The sequence below is a fragment of the Aythya marila genome (assembly GCF_965140915.1).
Source record: "Aythya marila genome assembly, chromosome: 5".
NCBI lineage: Eukaryota > Metazoa > Chordata > Aves > Anseriformes > Anatidae > Aythya > Aythya marila.
Genome location: NC_139046.1, coordinates 37639057 through 37657311, shown reverse-complemented (window position 1 = coordinate 37657311; position 18255 = coordinate 37639057). Strand labels below are relative to the sequence as shown.

General features: G+C 36.1%; 1 protein-coding gene across 2 annotated transcripts in view; it reads left to right on the top strand.

Annotated features, from left to right (window-relative positions):
* The window catches only part of PALS1 (protein associated with LIN7 1, MAGUK p55 family member), a 49630-nt gene extending 32842 nt beyond the window's left edge, over positions 1-16788 (top strand). For both annotated transcript variants that reach the window (XM_082761828.1, XM_082761829.1), the window contains exons 4-14: positions 2053-2130; positions 2479-2625; positions 3228-3389; positions 5872-5949; positions 6840-7023; positions 8599-8670; positions 9111-9182; positions 9844-10011; positions 10746-10948; positions 12265-12375; positions 13734-16788. In XM_082761828.1, the coding sequence (XP_082617954.1) occupies positions 2053-2130; positions 2479-2625; positions 3228-3389; positions 5872-5949; positions 6840-7023; positions 8599-8670; positions 9111-9182; positions 9844-10011; positions 10746-10948; positions 12265-12375; positions 13734-13910 (1452 nt within the window). In that variant the 3' untranslated portion in view covers positions 13911-16788. The remainder of the gene's footprint in view (positions 1-2052; positions 2131-2478; positions 2626-3227; positions 3390-5871; positions 5950-6839; positions 7024-8598; positions 8671-9110; positions 9183-9843; positions 10012-10745; positions 10949-12264; positions 12376-13733) is intronic.
* Positions 16789-18255: the final 1467 nt, after the last annotated feature.

Here is an 18255-nt window from a genome sequence, read left to right as displayed (position 1 = left end):
ATGCAGTAAGAAGATAAAAGGAGGGGCGAGCCAAACATATAAATGCTTTACTGTAATTGTTTATTTGCCTTTATTTCAGGATATTTCATCTGTGCATCATGTTGCAACTAGGAAAATGTTACCATAAATAATGTATATTTTTGGTACAAATTCACAAAGGATTGCAAATTCACTTTTGAGAAATGTAATAATTACAGACATATAGTACATCTTTTCCTCTGGTATCTGGCCACATGTTCAAAATGTTGCCTTGCTTGCAGGACTTCTATATTTATTTCTGAAAGTTTTTTTTCTAGTTTTAAAAACAAACAAAAAAACTCTCAAAGTTTGGATAAGTAAGGCTTTAAAACTTCTAGCTTTTTCAAGACAAGAGATGAAAGACCATTGAATGTTAGGGACTTCAAATAAATCTCTGAGAAATTGTCTTGTGTAGAAGAGAGAAAAGAGAGAGGAAAAGTTTCTGATTCCATCAGTGAGATATATTCACTAGAACATCTGATAAATGACATCCCAAAATTCAGACTAAGCTTCCTGGCAGCTGCAGAGATATAACTGTGGTCAGGCCTATGTGAAGCTGAATTCTTTCTTTTCTCTAGAATTTTGAGGAGACTAGGTGTAGGGCTTTTTTCCAAAAAAAAAAAAAAAAAAGTGGGGGGGAAGGGGGTGCAAAAAAAAAAAAAAAAAAGACAACATAAGTTGTCTTCTTGTTTGACTTTTCTAAGTTATAACAGGTTTGTTTACCATAAGGCATATTCTAGAGATGTCAGAAGGAAAGCTGCTGGGGGCTGTGTCAGGTTTATTGCTAAGCCCAGGAACTTGTTCCAGATGGTGGTGTTTTGTTGGCAATGTGAAGATCTTGCTCCATGGAACGATTCATTTAGTAGCTTTTGCTAGACTTTAAAAGTTATATTTACTGTTTTCAGTTCTATTATCTGATAGCATCCAGGAGAGTTGTTAGCATTTCTGCAGGTAATTGCTCACAGAATAAAGGCTTTTTATACATTGTTAGTTCAAAAAAAGTCATTTTCACTTGGTACAGTGAGTTTTCTGAATTACATTACATTTTTTCATTCTTAAGAGTAAAAAGCTCTTGGGAAATAAATGTTTTCCATCTCACAGAACACTGCTGTTATATTTGTAATCTGTTCATGATGCCTCCAGATTTTTTAGTGCTGCTGGACTGGTGTGCTTTTGATGCAGATTAAAAACCTGAAGATAATGGCTATGGAAAGTATCTTCTTCAGCCTTGCCTTCAGATACAGGGAATGTCCCCGCTCTTGGCTTTCCCTTGAAGCATACAGGGAGGCATTCCTTGCCAGAAATGATGGCAAGGCCTCTTCAACTGAATGAGAATGCAAACCTTTTTTGGCAACAAAAGCTGCTTGAGCAAAAACAGTCCTTGTGTTAATGTGCATTATGTTATTTCCCTGGCAAAAATCAGCTGAAGAAACCTGGTTTATTGGGATGTTGGTATTTTAAGTTTTGACTCTTACACTTTCTGAGGCAGGGGCTCGAGCAAGTGTTGCAAAACCTGTTTTGGAATAAAACCTGCTTTGGAATCTTTGGTCTTGCTGCTGCTCAAAATATTGGGCAGAAATAAACCATCTGCTTTTATGGAAAAGGATATGTAGTCACTTCAGTGAGAAATTAGTCCATTTGAAAAGACCTAGCATATTCACATAGCAGAATTCATGGTGGCTGATCGTGCTATTAGGTTCCTTTCTGGAATTTAACTTTTTGGTCTATGTCTGCTGTGGTAGCTGAGCTCATTGTTAGTTTCTATTGACAAATCTGTGTCATGTACTGGATACCAGCTTACATTCAACAGATAATTACCGAAGCAAGACATGCTGGAGTAGTCCTGTGGTCTCATCATATGTTTTTCTAACGTGTACCAGACTAGGCTCAGTGAGTCAGTTTAACAATTATGTGCACATATTTTACTATTAGTAAAACAAATAATTGCAACTTTTTTTTTTGCTTGAGTTAGAGGAGGGAGGATTGATAAATCACTGGGTAGAATAAAAGCTTTACTACTTGATTTCTTTTTAGGTACAGAGTGTTTTGAAACCCAGTCACCACAAGGATGGGCAGGAGCTTAATGCTTTGCTGAATGCCCCTCACATGCAGGTAAGACAAAATGGGACTTCTAATCTATAGGATACATTTCCTGATGCTGTTTTGAGCATCAGCACCAATGTCTGGGGTTCTTTTTTAAGAAGGAGATACCACAAGTATAGTCACAACACTGTGTTAAAAATATTAATTGTAGTGTTTTCCAAATTAATTGGAAAATTTTGCCAAGTGCGTAGCAGTAGGCACTACATAGCTATGATAAATCTTTCATTGCTTTAGTCAGTTTCCAGTATTTTGTACATACAAAGACTTTCCAAATAGCATAACTTTGTTGATTTTTGCTTTTTTGTATACATATGAAATGTAAAATTTTCTCTAACAAATAATTTTCTTTAACACAAGGCACTTCTACTGGCTCATGATAAGGTTGCAGAACAAGAAATGCAACCAGAGCCTGTGACAGATGAAAGAATTTATGAGAATGTTGGCACATATGGAGGGGAGACAGTTAAAATAGTTCGTATTGAGAAAGCGCGAGATATTCCATTGGTAAGTATTGGTATTCACTCCATTACGTGTAAAGTAGGTAAGCTTTTCTGTCCTTCACAGATTGCTATGAAAATTTGAAAATTTGGATGTGGAAGTTATGTTTAGCTAATAAATCTCATCATCCACCACCCACCTTAATGAGAAATGGTCACAGATGACAAACTTGCGTGCATTTTGTTATGACATGTTATCATTTAGAGTCTGGACAGCTTCTGTCAAGTTGAATTTGGACTTTGACAGAAGTCACTATCCCAGGCTTTGTTTCAGAAGACTTAATATCCTTCTGCCAACTATGGAAGGTTGTTTCTGATGCATTTTTTAAACAAACCTCATCTTCTATGTTGTATCTTTCAAATAAGTGTTTAGTTTCCTTAGGAAAGCTTTTAAAACAGTCATGAATCTTATGCTGTAGAATAGTTCAGTTCTTTAGTCAGTGACACTTAGACAAAAACATTAATTTCTTCAAACTCAAGCATTGGTTATAGCTGTTAATTGCATTCTCTTTCAGTGTAAAATGTTCTTCCACTGGCTTGAAATACATACAATAGATGGCTTTGAGTTTAATATTTTTAATAAATACAGAATTTGTTACTACTTCACAGGGTGCTACTGTTCGTAATGAAATGGATTCTGTCATCATCAGTCGAATAGTCAAAGGAGGTGCTGCAGAGAAGAGTGGGCTGTTACATGAAGGGGATGAAGTTTTGGAGATTAATGGCATTGAGATTCGTGGAAAAGATGTTAATGAAGTTTTTGATTTACTGGTGAGTTGAGCACTTACCGTTTTCTTGTTTTCACTTGTTGAGGAAAAAAATACTCATAAGACTGAAGTCTGTTGGGTCTGCTTGTCATTTACGTTTTCATGTTTAGAACTAGAGGTATTTTCATTCTGATGGCTAGTGTTCACATGTAAAGGGCCATTCCAAGCTTGCTTTCTCATGCTAAGTGTGATATTACTGACTATGATGTCAGTCAAATGCAAAAATGAATGTGAAAAATGTGAAAGAGTCAAGCTGTCATCTTGAGACTTGCTTTTAATGACTTCCAAGAATGTTGCTTACATATGAAAAGCCATGATTTTTTTTCATCTTCATCTCTGGCTTAGTCCACAATTAATATATGTGCCTGTATGACTGTGGTCATGTCAGGCTGAGATGGAGTTCATCTTCATAGCAAATGTGTGGTGTTGTGGGTTTAGACTGTAACACCAATGTTTCAGCTGTTGCTGAACAGTGCTTGCCTTCTCTGTCCCTCACTCTGTCCCCACTCATGAGTATGCTTGGGATGAGCAAGAGGTTGGGAGGGGACACAGCTGGGACAGATGTCCTGAATTGACCAAAATGGTATTTCATACCATGTAATGTCATGCTCAGCAACAAAAAAATGGGCAGTGAGTGATTACCTCTGCATCACTTTTTTTTTTAACATTCACTTATTAAACTGTTTTTATCTCAACCCAAGAGGTTTTTCTTGATTTTAGTCTCCTGATTCTCTCCCAAGCTTGCCTTGGGGAGGGGAGGGAGTAAGCAGTTGGCAGAGGGGGGGGGCTCCTAGTTGCTGGCCAGGCTTAACCAACCACAAATTGTTTCACATGGGACCTTCACATGAACAGACTTCTTACTCTTTTCCTCCTGATAAAGACTTTTTTTGTCTAATGGTTTACCAAGATAGGTATTTTTCTGTTTGTTACCCATTTAACATTCGTAGCAAAGCTATACATCAGTTCATACACTGCAATGCAAAACAGGCAAAAAATCCATCAGACACTAGTAAATGTAGAAACATTCTCTAAGGACCTGCAAGGTAGGATGCTAACAACTGGGAATTACAAGTATTTCCCTTTGCCCAGTACTGCTCTCATGCTCTTCCCTGGCATCTGCTATTGATCCCTGTTTGAGATGGGACAGTGTTTTGAATGTCCTTAACAGATAATTCAACTCTGGCGGTTCAGTTCTCTGCAGAGATCTTGTTCTGCACTTGAACAGGTCCTGCAAATGAGAGTTCCAGAATAAAACTTAAAGCCATAGAACGTAAGAGCAATTGGTTAAAAAAATAAAATCTTAGTTTAAGAAACTAATTTTTAATCTTTATGATTATTTGTTGTCTTTTTTATTTTGTAATGCAAAGTTGAAGTTTTAAAAAGCTTCGTTCCCCAAGTAATACGTAACAAGCACAGGAGAAATAAATTACTTTCCTTCTAATTCTTGCTTCACCCCCTGCAACTAACATGGTAATGACCTGGTGCATGACTTCAGTCAAGATTATTCATGCTATCACTTAGAAATTCTGCACATTCCTAGAGAAGCTGTGCATACTGACTAAAAATGGTGGATTTTCCTTTCCTGCAGCCTAATCAGTTATGTTTATTTAAGGTCTGATTTTTTTTGTGATGTGTGTACACTTCAGTTTTATGAACATGAATTATTATGGTTCATGGAATGATGTATAGGAAGTGAGACACATAGGTCTCTTCAGGGGTTGGCACTTACATTTTATCTAGATGTTCTTTATGTGTGCAAAATCACTCTGAACAAAAGTGTGCAAACAACTAAGAGTTCTTTAAAGCCAGGATATATTAAATTCTACTTTCTTTGTAGATACTGGCTATATCAATATTAGATACTTTACAGAAGCAGGAGTTGAGTGTGCTAATTAAATTTTTAAGAAGTGTTTTGTATATTTTGGTAATGTTAACAGCATAAAAGCATAGTGGTAATGTTTAGATTTGAAAATGCTGTTCCATTTAAGCAGTTTTAGGATCATCTTCCACATGTTTTTTTCCTGACAGCATAGTTACTTTGTGTTTTCAAATAGAACAAGAGAATATAGTTCTTGGTAATCCATTTCTCTCAAGCCTCTACTTGAGTGTTACAGGTGTTCCACTTCAAATAATGTATTTTTATACATGATCTGGAACTCTAGGCTTTTTAAATATGACGTTTAGATGTAGAGCTTAGGGATATGGTTTAGTGGAGGGCTGTTAGCGTTAGGTTGGAGGTTGGACTCGATGACCTTGAGGTCTCTTCCAACCTAGGAAATTCTGTGATTCTGTGAATTGGCTTTCTAGTCTGTTGCTTAATCACTGCATCTGTATCTGCACTATATTTTTTAAATCAGAGAGAGATGATGTGCTTTCAGGAACTGCTGTTTTGAATTTTTGAAACATTTTCTAAAACACTATTTATTAGAATTCTTAAATCTTAAGGCAGATTTTAATGCTGTATGTTAATCTATTTTTCCTCTCAGGCTGACATGCACGGCACTCTGACCTTCGTGTTGATTCCCAGTCAACAGAGCAAGCCACCTCCTGCAAAGGAGACAGTTGTAAGTAGTTTTACGTAAGTTCTTGACCTTGATACATACTCTGTTTTTCCAGTATTGCTAAGAAAGTTGTTCTGTAGGTCATTTACATTGTGGAACACACACAGAAAAATAATTGTTTTAATTGTTTAATCATTACCAGTCTAACACCTGAATTAACGACTGAAAATTATTGACAGTGATAAGCTGAAGCATACAATATATTTTTAACCCTGTTTCTAAAATTTCTAAAATATTTTCTATATTAAGAAAATACAGAAGTAGCACCACCTATGTTTGTGAAATTCTATTTGGAAATCCGTAGTTTCTCTCTATATCAATCAGATACTCTAATTTTGTAATTTTTACTGTAATTTGCAAGTATCCTTTGGGAGAAAAAAAAAAAGTATACTTGGAACTTTGTTCACTATCTTTTAGCTGACATGCTTTTCTTAAGATAGCTTCAACAATTGAAAGAAAGAATGCACAGATTTCTATCAAAGCCAAAAAAAATAAATTGGTGGTGGCAAAGTAAAGTATTTTTAAAGTAAAACTATTTCTAAAACACAGAAAATGGATTTTAATCTGTGTTTACTATTTAAAAACAAGTCAGAATATCTATGATTCATTTTGAGTGCGAAGGCCATAAAGTGGTGAAGAAATATTGTAGACTTTAGAGTTAACAAGATTTAAGTTCAGGCATTCACCTCTAAACTATCACAACTGTCTTTTCCATTGCTAACATAGGTAATGATTCTGTTCCAGTATGTCATATATGCACCACATAAAATGTCCATTCTAAAGGATTTTGGAGTTTTTATATATCAGGCCTCCGCTGCAATCACAGAAGATGGGGATGTAACTCTTCAGAAGTTACACATTTTTTTCTTGTTTTTACATTTGATCTTCCACAGATACATGTGAAAGCACATTTTGACTATGATCCTTCTGATGACCCTTATGTCCCCTGCCGAGAGTTAGGCCTGTCTTTTCAAAAAGGAGATATACTCCATGTGATCAGCCAAGAAGATCCAAACTGGTGGCAGGCTTACAGAGATGGAGATGAAGATAACCAACCACTGGCAGGCCTTATTCCTGGTAAATCAACGTCTAGAAAAGCCTTGACAAGCTGTTCCCATAGCTGTAGGGGATAATATTCTGGTTTTGAAAGACTCTTATACCCTAAAATATCTACTTCCTTAAATATCTGTGACTTTGAACTTTTTGCAGCAGAGCCCACTGTTGGTTATGTAATATACTTTTTTAAAAGATTGACCTTTTAGATGTTAAACCACCACCTCCACTGCAGTTCATCTTTCAAGAATTACTCTCCTTGTCCTGATTCTTACACCCTGGGGATTCTGTGGATGCAGAGTTCCCTCTGCTGGCTACAGCAGAAAACTTAGACTTCAACCTGCTCTTTATCTCTGGAGATGAGAGCAGCTGTTATGTTTCTCATTATTTCAAGCTTGAAAAATAAATATTTTCACTTAGCAAAGCACTTCAGTTACTTGCAACAGTTATGCTTTTTTTCTAACTGCTGGAGGCCTTTGAGTAATTGATGTTTCAGAAATTGAAGTCATCATATTTCAATGCAAAAATTGTATATACTGCTAATCCATTACAGATGTGTTGATCTGTTAAACAGTGAACAAAAAACTTTTCAAATTCCATTGAATTAGCCCTGTTATTTTATGGTGATTGAGTGAGATGACAGGAACACTGATTTTAAATATAGCTTAATGTTTTTCAAGCTGAAATTCAAAAAAAAAAAAAAAAGCATAAATAGAACACATATAACAACAAAAATTAGAAAACCTTATCATCATAGTAGGGAAATATAGTCTTTCCTGTTTTTTCAATTCTCAGGCAAAACTATCCAGAATTGTACAAGCGCTCTGCACCTCTTCCTTGATGAATGTATTTTGTATTTTTGAATGTATTTTAACCTCCACAAGTCTATGGGAATTCTTTTGAAAGGGTCAATCCTATCTGAAATCCAGAGAAATTTTGGGATGCTGTGAGAAGGAAATCCTTAGTTCCCACTCACTACTAACATAGCATTGTTGCATTCTTGAAGAAAGCGATAGACAAGCTATATGATAATGCTAAGAAAATACACAAATGCATTTGATGATAATACTAGGTATGTAGCTTGACAGCAAATACGGGCCTTAAAAATAATGCTTATTAAAAAAAGCACCCTATGAGTGCTACAAAATGTGCTCAAAAAAAAAAAAAAAAAAAAAAAAACTGAAATTTTACTGTAAACATCACCTGAAATAGGTAATGCCATAAAGACAACAGACACATTTGCGTAAATATGAGTAAAATCACTTCCAAATACTGTTGGTTTTAAAGGCTGTTGCTAATGTACATGTTCAGTATATACTAATCGTGGTCTTGATTTTGATTGAGCTTGACTTTTTTTCTTTTTAAGATTCATTCTATTAGGGTGAGGTAATTTTACATATCTGTGGAAAGCATATTTTCCCCATTGGTTTCTCTTTTATATGACATACTCCACTGGAAGTGTCAGGGATATAAAAGCTTAGGAAAAAGTAAAATGAGGAAGTCATTAGAAGAACGTATGGAAATATATATATATACATAGCTATACGTGGAAATGTTTTTCAAATGTTAACTGCTTTTATCTCTTTTAAATGCTTTAAGGAAAAAGTTTTCAGCAACAAAGAGAAGCAATGAAGCAAACTATAGAAGAAGACAAGGAGCCAGAAAAATCAGGTTAGACACGTGCTTTCCAATGTGGGGGGGTGGGGGGGGGCGGACACTAAATAATAGAGGTGCTAATTACTATTACCTGGAGCCATGTCAGTGTAGAGTTACAGAAAATTCTGTTTTTATAATACAGAAGTAGTGATTCTTTGAAATACTTGGTGTAGATGAAAACCTAAATTTAGTGATACAAATCTCATGATTTTATCATAAATATGGACAACATAATTAGGTTAACGTGGAAGAATTTGGAATGCCTCTTTTCTTAAATAATTTTATCTACCAAGTCTCAGTTGAAGTCCTTGCTATGCAGCATTTGCTTCATACACCCTGCTGTTGTAATGAATTGAAAAACATTGTGCTTTCAAAACTGCAGATCTGGATAGTGGGTGGGATGGGAAGCATTTTACTGCATGGGTATGTGATTGTGATGATTTTATTTTGGTTAGGAAAACTCTGGTGCGCAAAGAAAAACAAAAAGAAACGGAAAAAGGTTTTATACAATGCAAATAAAAATGATGGTAAGTAACATCTTTTATATAGTGTGCATTTAAAAGCAACTATAGAAGATTCTACAAATAGCCTTGTAAAAAGAATGCTTAAATCCAGGCAGTTAAAAATACTGCCTGATGATGGTGTTCTGTGTGGTAGCAGTAGTATGCTTTGTAACAGCATTTAGTGAAAGATACAAAAGAGGTGGTGGGATTAGTAGAGCCATTTAGTGTCTTTAGAAAAGATGAGATAAAACAGCTTTTTAGGCATGGAAGTACTTACAATGGTGAACCACTTTATAATGGTTTTGTAATATGTCACTATGTATAGTGAAGTTTAGTAAATGAAAACTTTGTCCACAGTGAGTTGTGTAGGCTACTTACACCATATTTTAACAAAAGTACTTTGGGATTGGGATGATGATTTTTGTTGTTGGGCATAGTGCTATTCTTGTACTAGAAACTTGTTCCTTGGCAAGAAAGCTGTTTACTTAGTTTATATGACTGCTGATGTCATTAGGAAGTGGAAACACCCTTTCTTTCCCCAGAGGGGGAAAAAGAATGACTTGGTTTACTGGACAAGTCAATCTTCTGGGTTTTAGAGGGGAGCTTCCTGAAATTTTGTACAGCATGCAACTAGCAGTAAGGGATAAAATAAATGCTGTCACTTTTGTTTTGTTTTTCTGTAAAGATTATGATAACGAAGAAATTTTGACCTATGAAGAAATGTCACTGTATCATCAACCAGCAAATAGGAAACGGCCTATTGTTTTGATCGGTCCACAGAACTGTGGTCAAAATGAATTGCGGCAGAGACTTATGAATAATGAAGTGGACCGCTTTGCCTCTGCGGTTCCCCGTAAGTTTGATGGGCAGATATGATTGCTTATTCTAAATGCTGTCTATAGTCAAATCTCATGATGAGAACTGTAATTAGGAGTTTGGGGTTTTTGAGTCAGCTCTTGGATAAAGGACAAGTTGTGTCTTGTGTGGCAAAAAGTGGCTTTGGAAAGTCAATGCAAATCCAGTGTCTCAACATAATGCTTCTGTAACACTGTGACACATGTATATATTTCGGTTTGGATACAGTTGGAATGAGTTATAGAAGTTTGACAGATGTGACAGTTTCTTTTTTAAAGAACTTTTGAACTAGCTATCCTGCATAATTTTAAATTTAGGTGTCCTCAGTGTCTTTCCAAGCTGCTTATATTCTACTGAATTTTTTATTTTTAATGTCTTCTCTACCTGAAATTAGATTTATAAACTGCTTAATGTTATAGTGTGTTATAAACAACCAACAGTTTTTTCCATGTTCAGAATGCTGCCACACAGGTGATATTATGCCTTACATAACTGACTGTTTATTTCCTAGATGAACATAAGAAGACATCTAAATGTATGTTCAGCCTTTGACTGTTTAATCTCTCCAGGGATATTTATTACATACAATAAAATACCTATATTTCTTGTATGTTTCAAACGCCTTATTTGCTTGATAGTAATACCTCTTCTAACAGAACTATTGATTTCTCCCCTTCGGTTCTACAGGTATATCACTGTCTGTTTGTTTTTTTTTTGTTGCTTTTGTTGTAGATACCACTCGGAGCAGGCGGGAGACTGAAGTAGCTGGCAGAGATTACCATTTCATTTCCCGACAAGCATTTGAGAATGACATAGCTGCAGGGAAGTTTATTGAATATGGAGAATTTGAAAAGAACCTCTATGGTACCAGCATAGACTCTGTGCGGCAAGTAATCAACTCCGGCAAGATATGCCTTTTAAATCTTCATACCCAGGTACAGCAAAAGCTGTTGTCTGTTGTGCTTTAATACTAGTAGCTACTGTGAAAATCTAAAAGCTATAGTAGGTTTGTGTAACCTTAGTCTGTTCAAGGTCTATTTCCATGTTTATTCCAAGTTTTTTTCAGTGATGTTTAGTTGACTCTATTTAGTGTGTTGTGTATATTTACAAACAAGGAACAAGAAGGTTACCTTTATAACATCTTCTATATCTGTGCTAAAGTTAAAAGGGACCTTGGTTTCTAGATATTTCTCACCAAATATCTCAACTGAAAAATTAACTAAAATAAAATTTGTCCCTAACTGTTGCAATTACTCTGGGAGCTCTGAGGTTTTTGAAGATGAAGTTGTTTGTGATTATACTTGGAAACTGCATTTGGGGAATGTGTTTATGCAGTCCTATCGGAGGCAGGGTTAAAGTACATCAAATCAACAAAATTGAACAGCTCTTTAATTATGACCTTTTGATTATATAGAAAGAAAAAATAAACTATGCATGCAGACCTCAACTTTGAAATTTAGGCAAATGTAGGAGGTCTAGTCATGGAACACAGCTGATCTGTTATGCCATACTGTGTACATGTCTGCTGCTGTTCCAAGTGTTGTAAGAGACTCCCTAAACTTAGACACCGTCAATAAAGTCTGGTAGTATGGATGCTAGAATAAGCCATCATCAGTTGGGACTGTGATGCTTCGCTAGAATTGCTCATGGGTATCACAAAGCACGTAATATGTTGAAAATTTTTAATACTTTTAAAATTGACTTGCTCTAATTCTGTGGTTGCAAAATCTACCTCAGAGGTAGTAGCTTGTCCCAAGACAGACAGAAGGAAGCTTTTGGAAAAATTAAACTACAGTCAGGTTCTTTTTATTTTCCATCTCTCAATACATATGTAGTTTGCAAAAAGTATGCTGAGGATGTAGTATATTTAGTGTCCTGTATTTTAATCTTCAAAACAGGAAAGGATAAACTGAAATTTTCTTGATTGGTATTAAAATGTTTTTCTCTCAATTGAAAGCTCATACCATTCGCTAGCATTGTAAGGAAAGTTGCTTCAATTTAGGTGACTTTTTTGCTTTAGCATACTGAAAGATATTCCTTCAGTTTAAGTTATTCTTGAGCAAAAGTAAACGTGTGGGTTCCATAAAGTTTTTTTTTTAAAAAAAAAAAAAAAAAAAAAAAAAGAAAAAAAAAGGTGGAGTACCAATTTTATAGCCCATGGTGACTACACTGTGAGTGGTAGTAATAATACTGTTATGGTCAATTGTGCAGAAATTGGTTAGCTGTTCAATAATTAATCCTTTTTCTGCAGTCATTGAAGACACTACGGAATTCTGACTTGAAGCCATATATAATATTTGTTGCACCACCTTCACAAGAGAGATTGCGTGCTTTATTGGCCAAAGAAGGGAAAAACCCAAAGGTAATGCATTTAACACCTCTTCTGAAACCTTTGTTTAATTTACAGATCTGAATTGTTTTTGGTAAACAAATTAATATACTTTTTCTTTGGAACTGGGAGATGGTAATGGTACTGATGGTACACGGGAAGTGGTACAGTTAGAGATCTGTTTGCTGCAGGTCAGTAAGCAGACCGTACTCGGGGGGGGGGGGCACGGGGTGCTTTCCTTAACTGAATGTGAGAGGTATGGGGTAAGAGGATCCATTGCTAGTTCAGTTGTCCTGGGTCACAGTGCTGGTCTCTGCATTTTGGTACAAAAATACGACCCTTTATTTCAAAACTACAGAAATCCTGCTCTGTCTTCAAGTAAATCTTGGAGGAACTCTAAGGAGCATTTTTTTTTCTTTCAGAATTTACCTGGCCTTGGAAAAGTACTTGAAAATGTATTAACTTTTTAGATAAATTAATCTTTACATTTGATCTTCTAGGCTCACTTTTCAAGTTTTGAGTTTTCTGAGATCTCAGCTTATCACCTCAGTTCAGGTGATTTTGTTAAATGAGAAGTTAGTTCTGCTGAGTGGAATTATAACCCACAAATGTATCCAAGGTGTCTGAAATCTCTGAAAAGGCCCTTACTAGTTTATGGGATACAAAGTGCGTATTGCTATGATAATGCAGTATATAACTGGTAGATTCCACTTAGCCTTCTACCTGAAATCTACCTTATAGTGTGGGTAGTACTTTTCAACCCACAGAGTGTTAATTTAGCATAATGTAGCTCAGACTAAGGAAGAACAGTTCTCACAGCATAACTGCATCTACTCATAAGGACTCCTGATACAGCTGTTGATCACGAATTGCTCCTCACTCTGTTCTAAGCTGTGTTTTGCCCTCCTTACATGATGCAAGGGTGATGCATGTATTGTATGGATGTAAAACCTAAAAGGGAATTAGTCAAAGTCTTAAAACAGGGATTTCTTTTTTGTAAGGGTTAAAAATAATCATATTCTCTACATGGATAAGTTTCCTCCTTCTCTCTGCAATCTTCAGTCTTTTCTGGAGAGATGATAAGCATAGCAACCTAATTTTTTGAGCCTCAGTCAGATGCACGTCATAAAAGGAGCAGTGCTTTGTCTTCCTCATTTACTTCAGTCTGGGACAGTTGTACTGGAGTGCCACTTGTGGCCAGCCAGAAATCATAGTCTTGAGTACCTTTGGCTTTAAAATATGTCATGGTTCATTGTAGTCATAAACTTAGCTATAAGTAGCTGATGATGCCATGAAAATTTATGTAGAAAACCTGAGTTGTTATATTTCCCTACTCTTGTTATGGGGGAGAGGTGTACATACATGCAATAACTCCCTGTTTTTGATTGCAGCCAGAAGAGCTGAGAGAAATCATAGAGAAGACGAGGGAGATGGAACAAAACAATGGTCACTATTTCGACACAGCAATTGTGAATTCTGATCTTGACAAGGCGTATCAAGAGTTACTTCGGTTAATAAACAAACTTGACACAGAGCCCCAGTGGGTACCCTCTACCTGGCTACGATGAGAGAGAATCATTCCAAGGGACAAATGGATTTCAATCTAGTGATCATTCTAAGGGGATCGTATGTAGGTCTGCTCAGTTCTAGTAATAAGTGTGTGAGCTCTATAGACCTCAGTGGCTGCATTCTTTGCAAGTGGAATAGTTTATTATTGAAAAAATGTACTAATCAGCTTGAGCTGATTTAACTGATCTAAAGATTGTCCAAATGTTCTTTCTCTGTGGTCTAGAAATGGAGACCTTGTCAGTACTAAGCTTTAGATAGATTTTTCTAGCAACAACTTTTATATAAAAATCCACATTTTTCTACCTAGTCACTCTTAGGAAATCAAAGATTTTAAGTGTGTATGTGTGTGTGTATGTGTATATACAGTCCATGTTGTCACATAGTTATAAATATGAATGTTATTTAACACTTAACTTAATGACTTTGTGGGACATGATGGTAGTTTGAGTGTAATTCTACAGATCCTTGGGTGGAGAAATAATATACACATAAAAATTCTAATATTAATGACAAATCTCTACTTTTCAAAAAATTGAAAAACAAAGATGCCACTGGTCTGGAGCTGCCCTTTGAGGTTTGAATTTATATTTTAATTCTAAAAAACATTCCACTTTTGAAATAGCACTGTAATTGGAAAATGTGTATAATGTAAATATTTTGATCCTTGTATCTTTTTAGTCAGACTTTTAAAATCAGATTTGACTGCACATTAATTTTAGGTCCAATCAAAGATAAATATTATATTGATCTTTTAGATTTGATATTTTTATGGAATTTTCTTTAAAACATCAGCTGATTGGAGCCACTGTTCTCCACAGATCTCTACAGATATTTAGAAAGGCAGAGGTTATATTTTTATGAAAAATATATAGTTGTAAAACACTGCTTGGAAGTCAACTTAAGCTCTCATGTTTTATAACAGGTTACTGGCTAAAACAGACTGATGTGCTAAACATTGGAAGATAAGTGGGTATTTTAATCTCTGCAAGTGGTTTATGGTATGGCTGTTGGTCTAATGGATAACTAACTGGAATTAAAATAGCTGAATGTAGCTATTGCGTTACAAACAAGCATTGTAATTCACTAGCCTACATGCTGTCCTGCATTTGCTCAGTACTGCAGTAAAAGTATGCGTGAAACACTGGTAACTGAAGTCACAAGAATAGAATGCAAGAAAGGGGGATATTTGTAATTGTTAGAACAAAAAACTTGAATCAAGTGAACAAAAAGGCAAGGTCTGTCTGCATCCTAGTGTGTTTGGTGAAGCAATGAGAAGATCTCTGCATCCTCAAATTCTGAGCAGTGAAGGCTTAACTACAAAGGCTACGCACCTGCAGTAGGGCTGTTCTGTTGCTGAAGCTGACTGAGTAGTAGTGTCTCAGCTGTTTTGGTTTTGGGTAGCACAAAGAACCCTGAATGTGAATCTCTCTTAACTTTAGCCATAGTGTTTCTGAATTCTTACAGGTAAAACACTGGAGTTAGGTCAACGTGTTGTTCGCTCCTGTCTATTGCTGAAGGATTAAAAAGTAGTTGATTTTTTCCATACTGTCTTGCATATGTTCTTTCTTCAAGTTTCAATGGAACAAGCTCATACCCATAGTTGAATAGAGGACTCTAAGTATACAGGAAATATAAGGAAATTTTCAGATGACTTTCCTAGTTACTGAGCTAACATTGTGCATTGAAAAATTAAAGCATAGAGTGCATTCCTGTCTTGTTAGGAAGCATTTGCAGGTTTAATATTTAGGGCTGAGAAGCAATAAGCAGTTAATGAGGCTAAGTAATGACCCTTCGGAAAAAGTTCAAATCTTTAATATCTTCGGTTTGCTGATAGAAATAATATAATAGTGTTCTAGCTGTTGGTTTGAGGGCTAGATATTCAAGATAATAGCTTTTTGCCTCACATTGCAGGCACGTTGTCGGTTTAATAAATTGTTTGAAAACAACACCATTCAGGTATATTGGATAAACAGTGTTTCATAGATGACAAAATATTATATCAGTTCTACCCTTTTTTAAGAAAGATGATTGTAGAAGTATTAGCCTTTTTGGTATTGACTGCTTCATAGTTGGACAAGAAGATGGAAAGCAGTAAAATGTATTCTTTAAGGGTACCCTAGCTCAGCTATGTAAGTACTGTCCAGATTCTTGCAGTCACAGTCAGCTCGAGACAGTTGCTGAACCCTCTTCTGTATTCAGCATTTATAGCCAGTGTCTTTCAAAGTAAATCATACTGTTAATGTATTTGATGTTCTTCTCCCCAGTTTTTCTGAAATGGTGTACAGAGGCTGGTTTTATACCAATAAGTTTTGAATGTAGACTTAAGTAACATTGAAGTTCAGCTCTACTCTCTTAATTCCCAAGGCACGCACTGCTTGCTGATACCCATACAAAGAGGTGCTATGGTAGTTATAACCACTGAGCAGTGGACCTGGTGCTCCATCTGCCACCAGTTTGGACCTGGAACTACCTTGTGTAAGAAATGATTCTGCCTTTTTTTTTTTTTTTTTTTTTTTTTTTTTTTTAATGAAGAGTGTGTATTAATTCCCTTGAGAGTAAAAGAGAATATGCAAACTTCAGTGGTGAAACACTTTGTCACAGGCTTTGTAGTGAGCTGTGTCAGACTGAAATGAAGGTATCTGCATTTTTACCAGTCCAGATTTAATTAAACGTTAGCTGAATTGCATAAAATTTTGAATGTAATTATATGTGACTTTTTAAAATATATGGTGGGGGTTTAATGCCTTAATTAAGGTAACTTTACTGAGACCTGTGGTTAGCCCCACATCATACTTTTATATGTGTATCTGCACTCTGTATTTTGAGACATCATGAACTGCACACTAATGTAAAAATGTAAAATATTTCTAGATTTAAAATAAATCACTGTACAATTTTACTACTTCTAGTGAATCTTGGAAGTCGTCTTCCTGTTGTTTTGCTGGATGTGTGAAAGATGCTGTGACCCATCAGTACCCTAGATGTTCTCCTTACCTCTCCCACTGGATGCATGGTGTCAGAAGGGAACAGACTGCAGAGAGAAATTGTAGACCTGAGAAGACCACAATCTTACTGTAGCTTTCTTACTGATGCTGCCTGATCTTCTCAATTCAGTTTCATCCTTGTACTTTGGGGCGAAAAAAATAATTTCAGCTAAATTCCGAGACTTTATGAAGTTAACATAGTAAGTTTTAGCTGTCCTGATGTGATCTATTTTCAGAGGGACAAGCTTGTCATCTTATTTGACAGCCACAAAATTTCATCTGTCAGATGTCAGTGAGTTGCAGACTTAATTTTTTTTTCTGATCGTTGTTTTTTGGATTCATTTGTACTTTATACTACTTTTAACCATCTTCAATTGAATTCTACTCCAGCTAAGATGATAAACTGCCATATGATAAATTCCCATCTGCAGAAGAAGAAGGAATTATTCTATTACAAAGGATAGTCCAACAAGGTGCAAAAAAACAGCTGTTCAAACAGCAAGTACAGCCATCTCGGTAAATCTTAATCTCTAGTAGCCTGAATTAAAATCTTCCAAGGTTGACTAAATCGTCACTTTATAGAATTGTAGAATGTTTTAGGTTGGAAGGAATGCTTAAGGATCAGCCAGTTCCAACCCCCTGCCATGGGCAGGGACACCTCCCACCAGCCCAGGTTGCCCAAAGCCCCATCCAGCCTGGCCTTGAACACCTCCAGGGATGGGGCATCCACAGCTTCTCTGGGCAACCAGCTCCAGTGACTCACCACCCTCTGAGTAACGAATTTCCTCATATCTAGTCTGAATCTACCCTTTTGTATTTTGAAGCCATTGCCCCTTGTCGTATCACTACACTCTCCTACAAAGAGTCACTCTTCAGCTTTCTTGTAGGCCCCCTGTAGGTACTGGAGGGCCTAGATTTTAGCCAGCACAGTACAAACAATTCTTCAGGATGGCTCTACTTCTTTCCTTTGAGGCAGTAAACATCTGTTACATAAGGATCCTCTTTCCTATCACTACAATAAGGATGTGTGAATACATTCCTTCTGGTACTTAGCTAAAGCAGGACACAAGGAACAAAGCAGGTGGGGTGGTTGTTTTTTTGTGTGTGTGTTTTTTTAACCAGTTGAATGATGCTACTCCTGTTGAGGAAAGTATCTGACAGAACACAGGTGGACTAGGAGGTAAGAGGGTTTGATGGGAGTTCAACACAAAAACAAGGGGCTCTTTCTTTCAAGCTGGACCAACCTGTATCTTAGGCTGAAGTACAAGTTCATTTAGCTGTGCTGCTTTCAGCTTCTAAAGAGGGAAAGAAGGCCTTTTGCTCCATAAAATTGTAAAACGACTTTTTAAAAGGTGCTAAC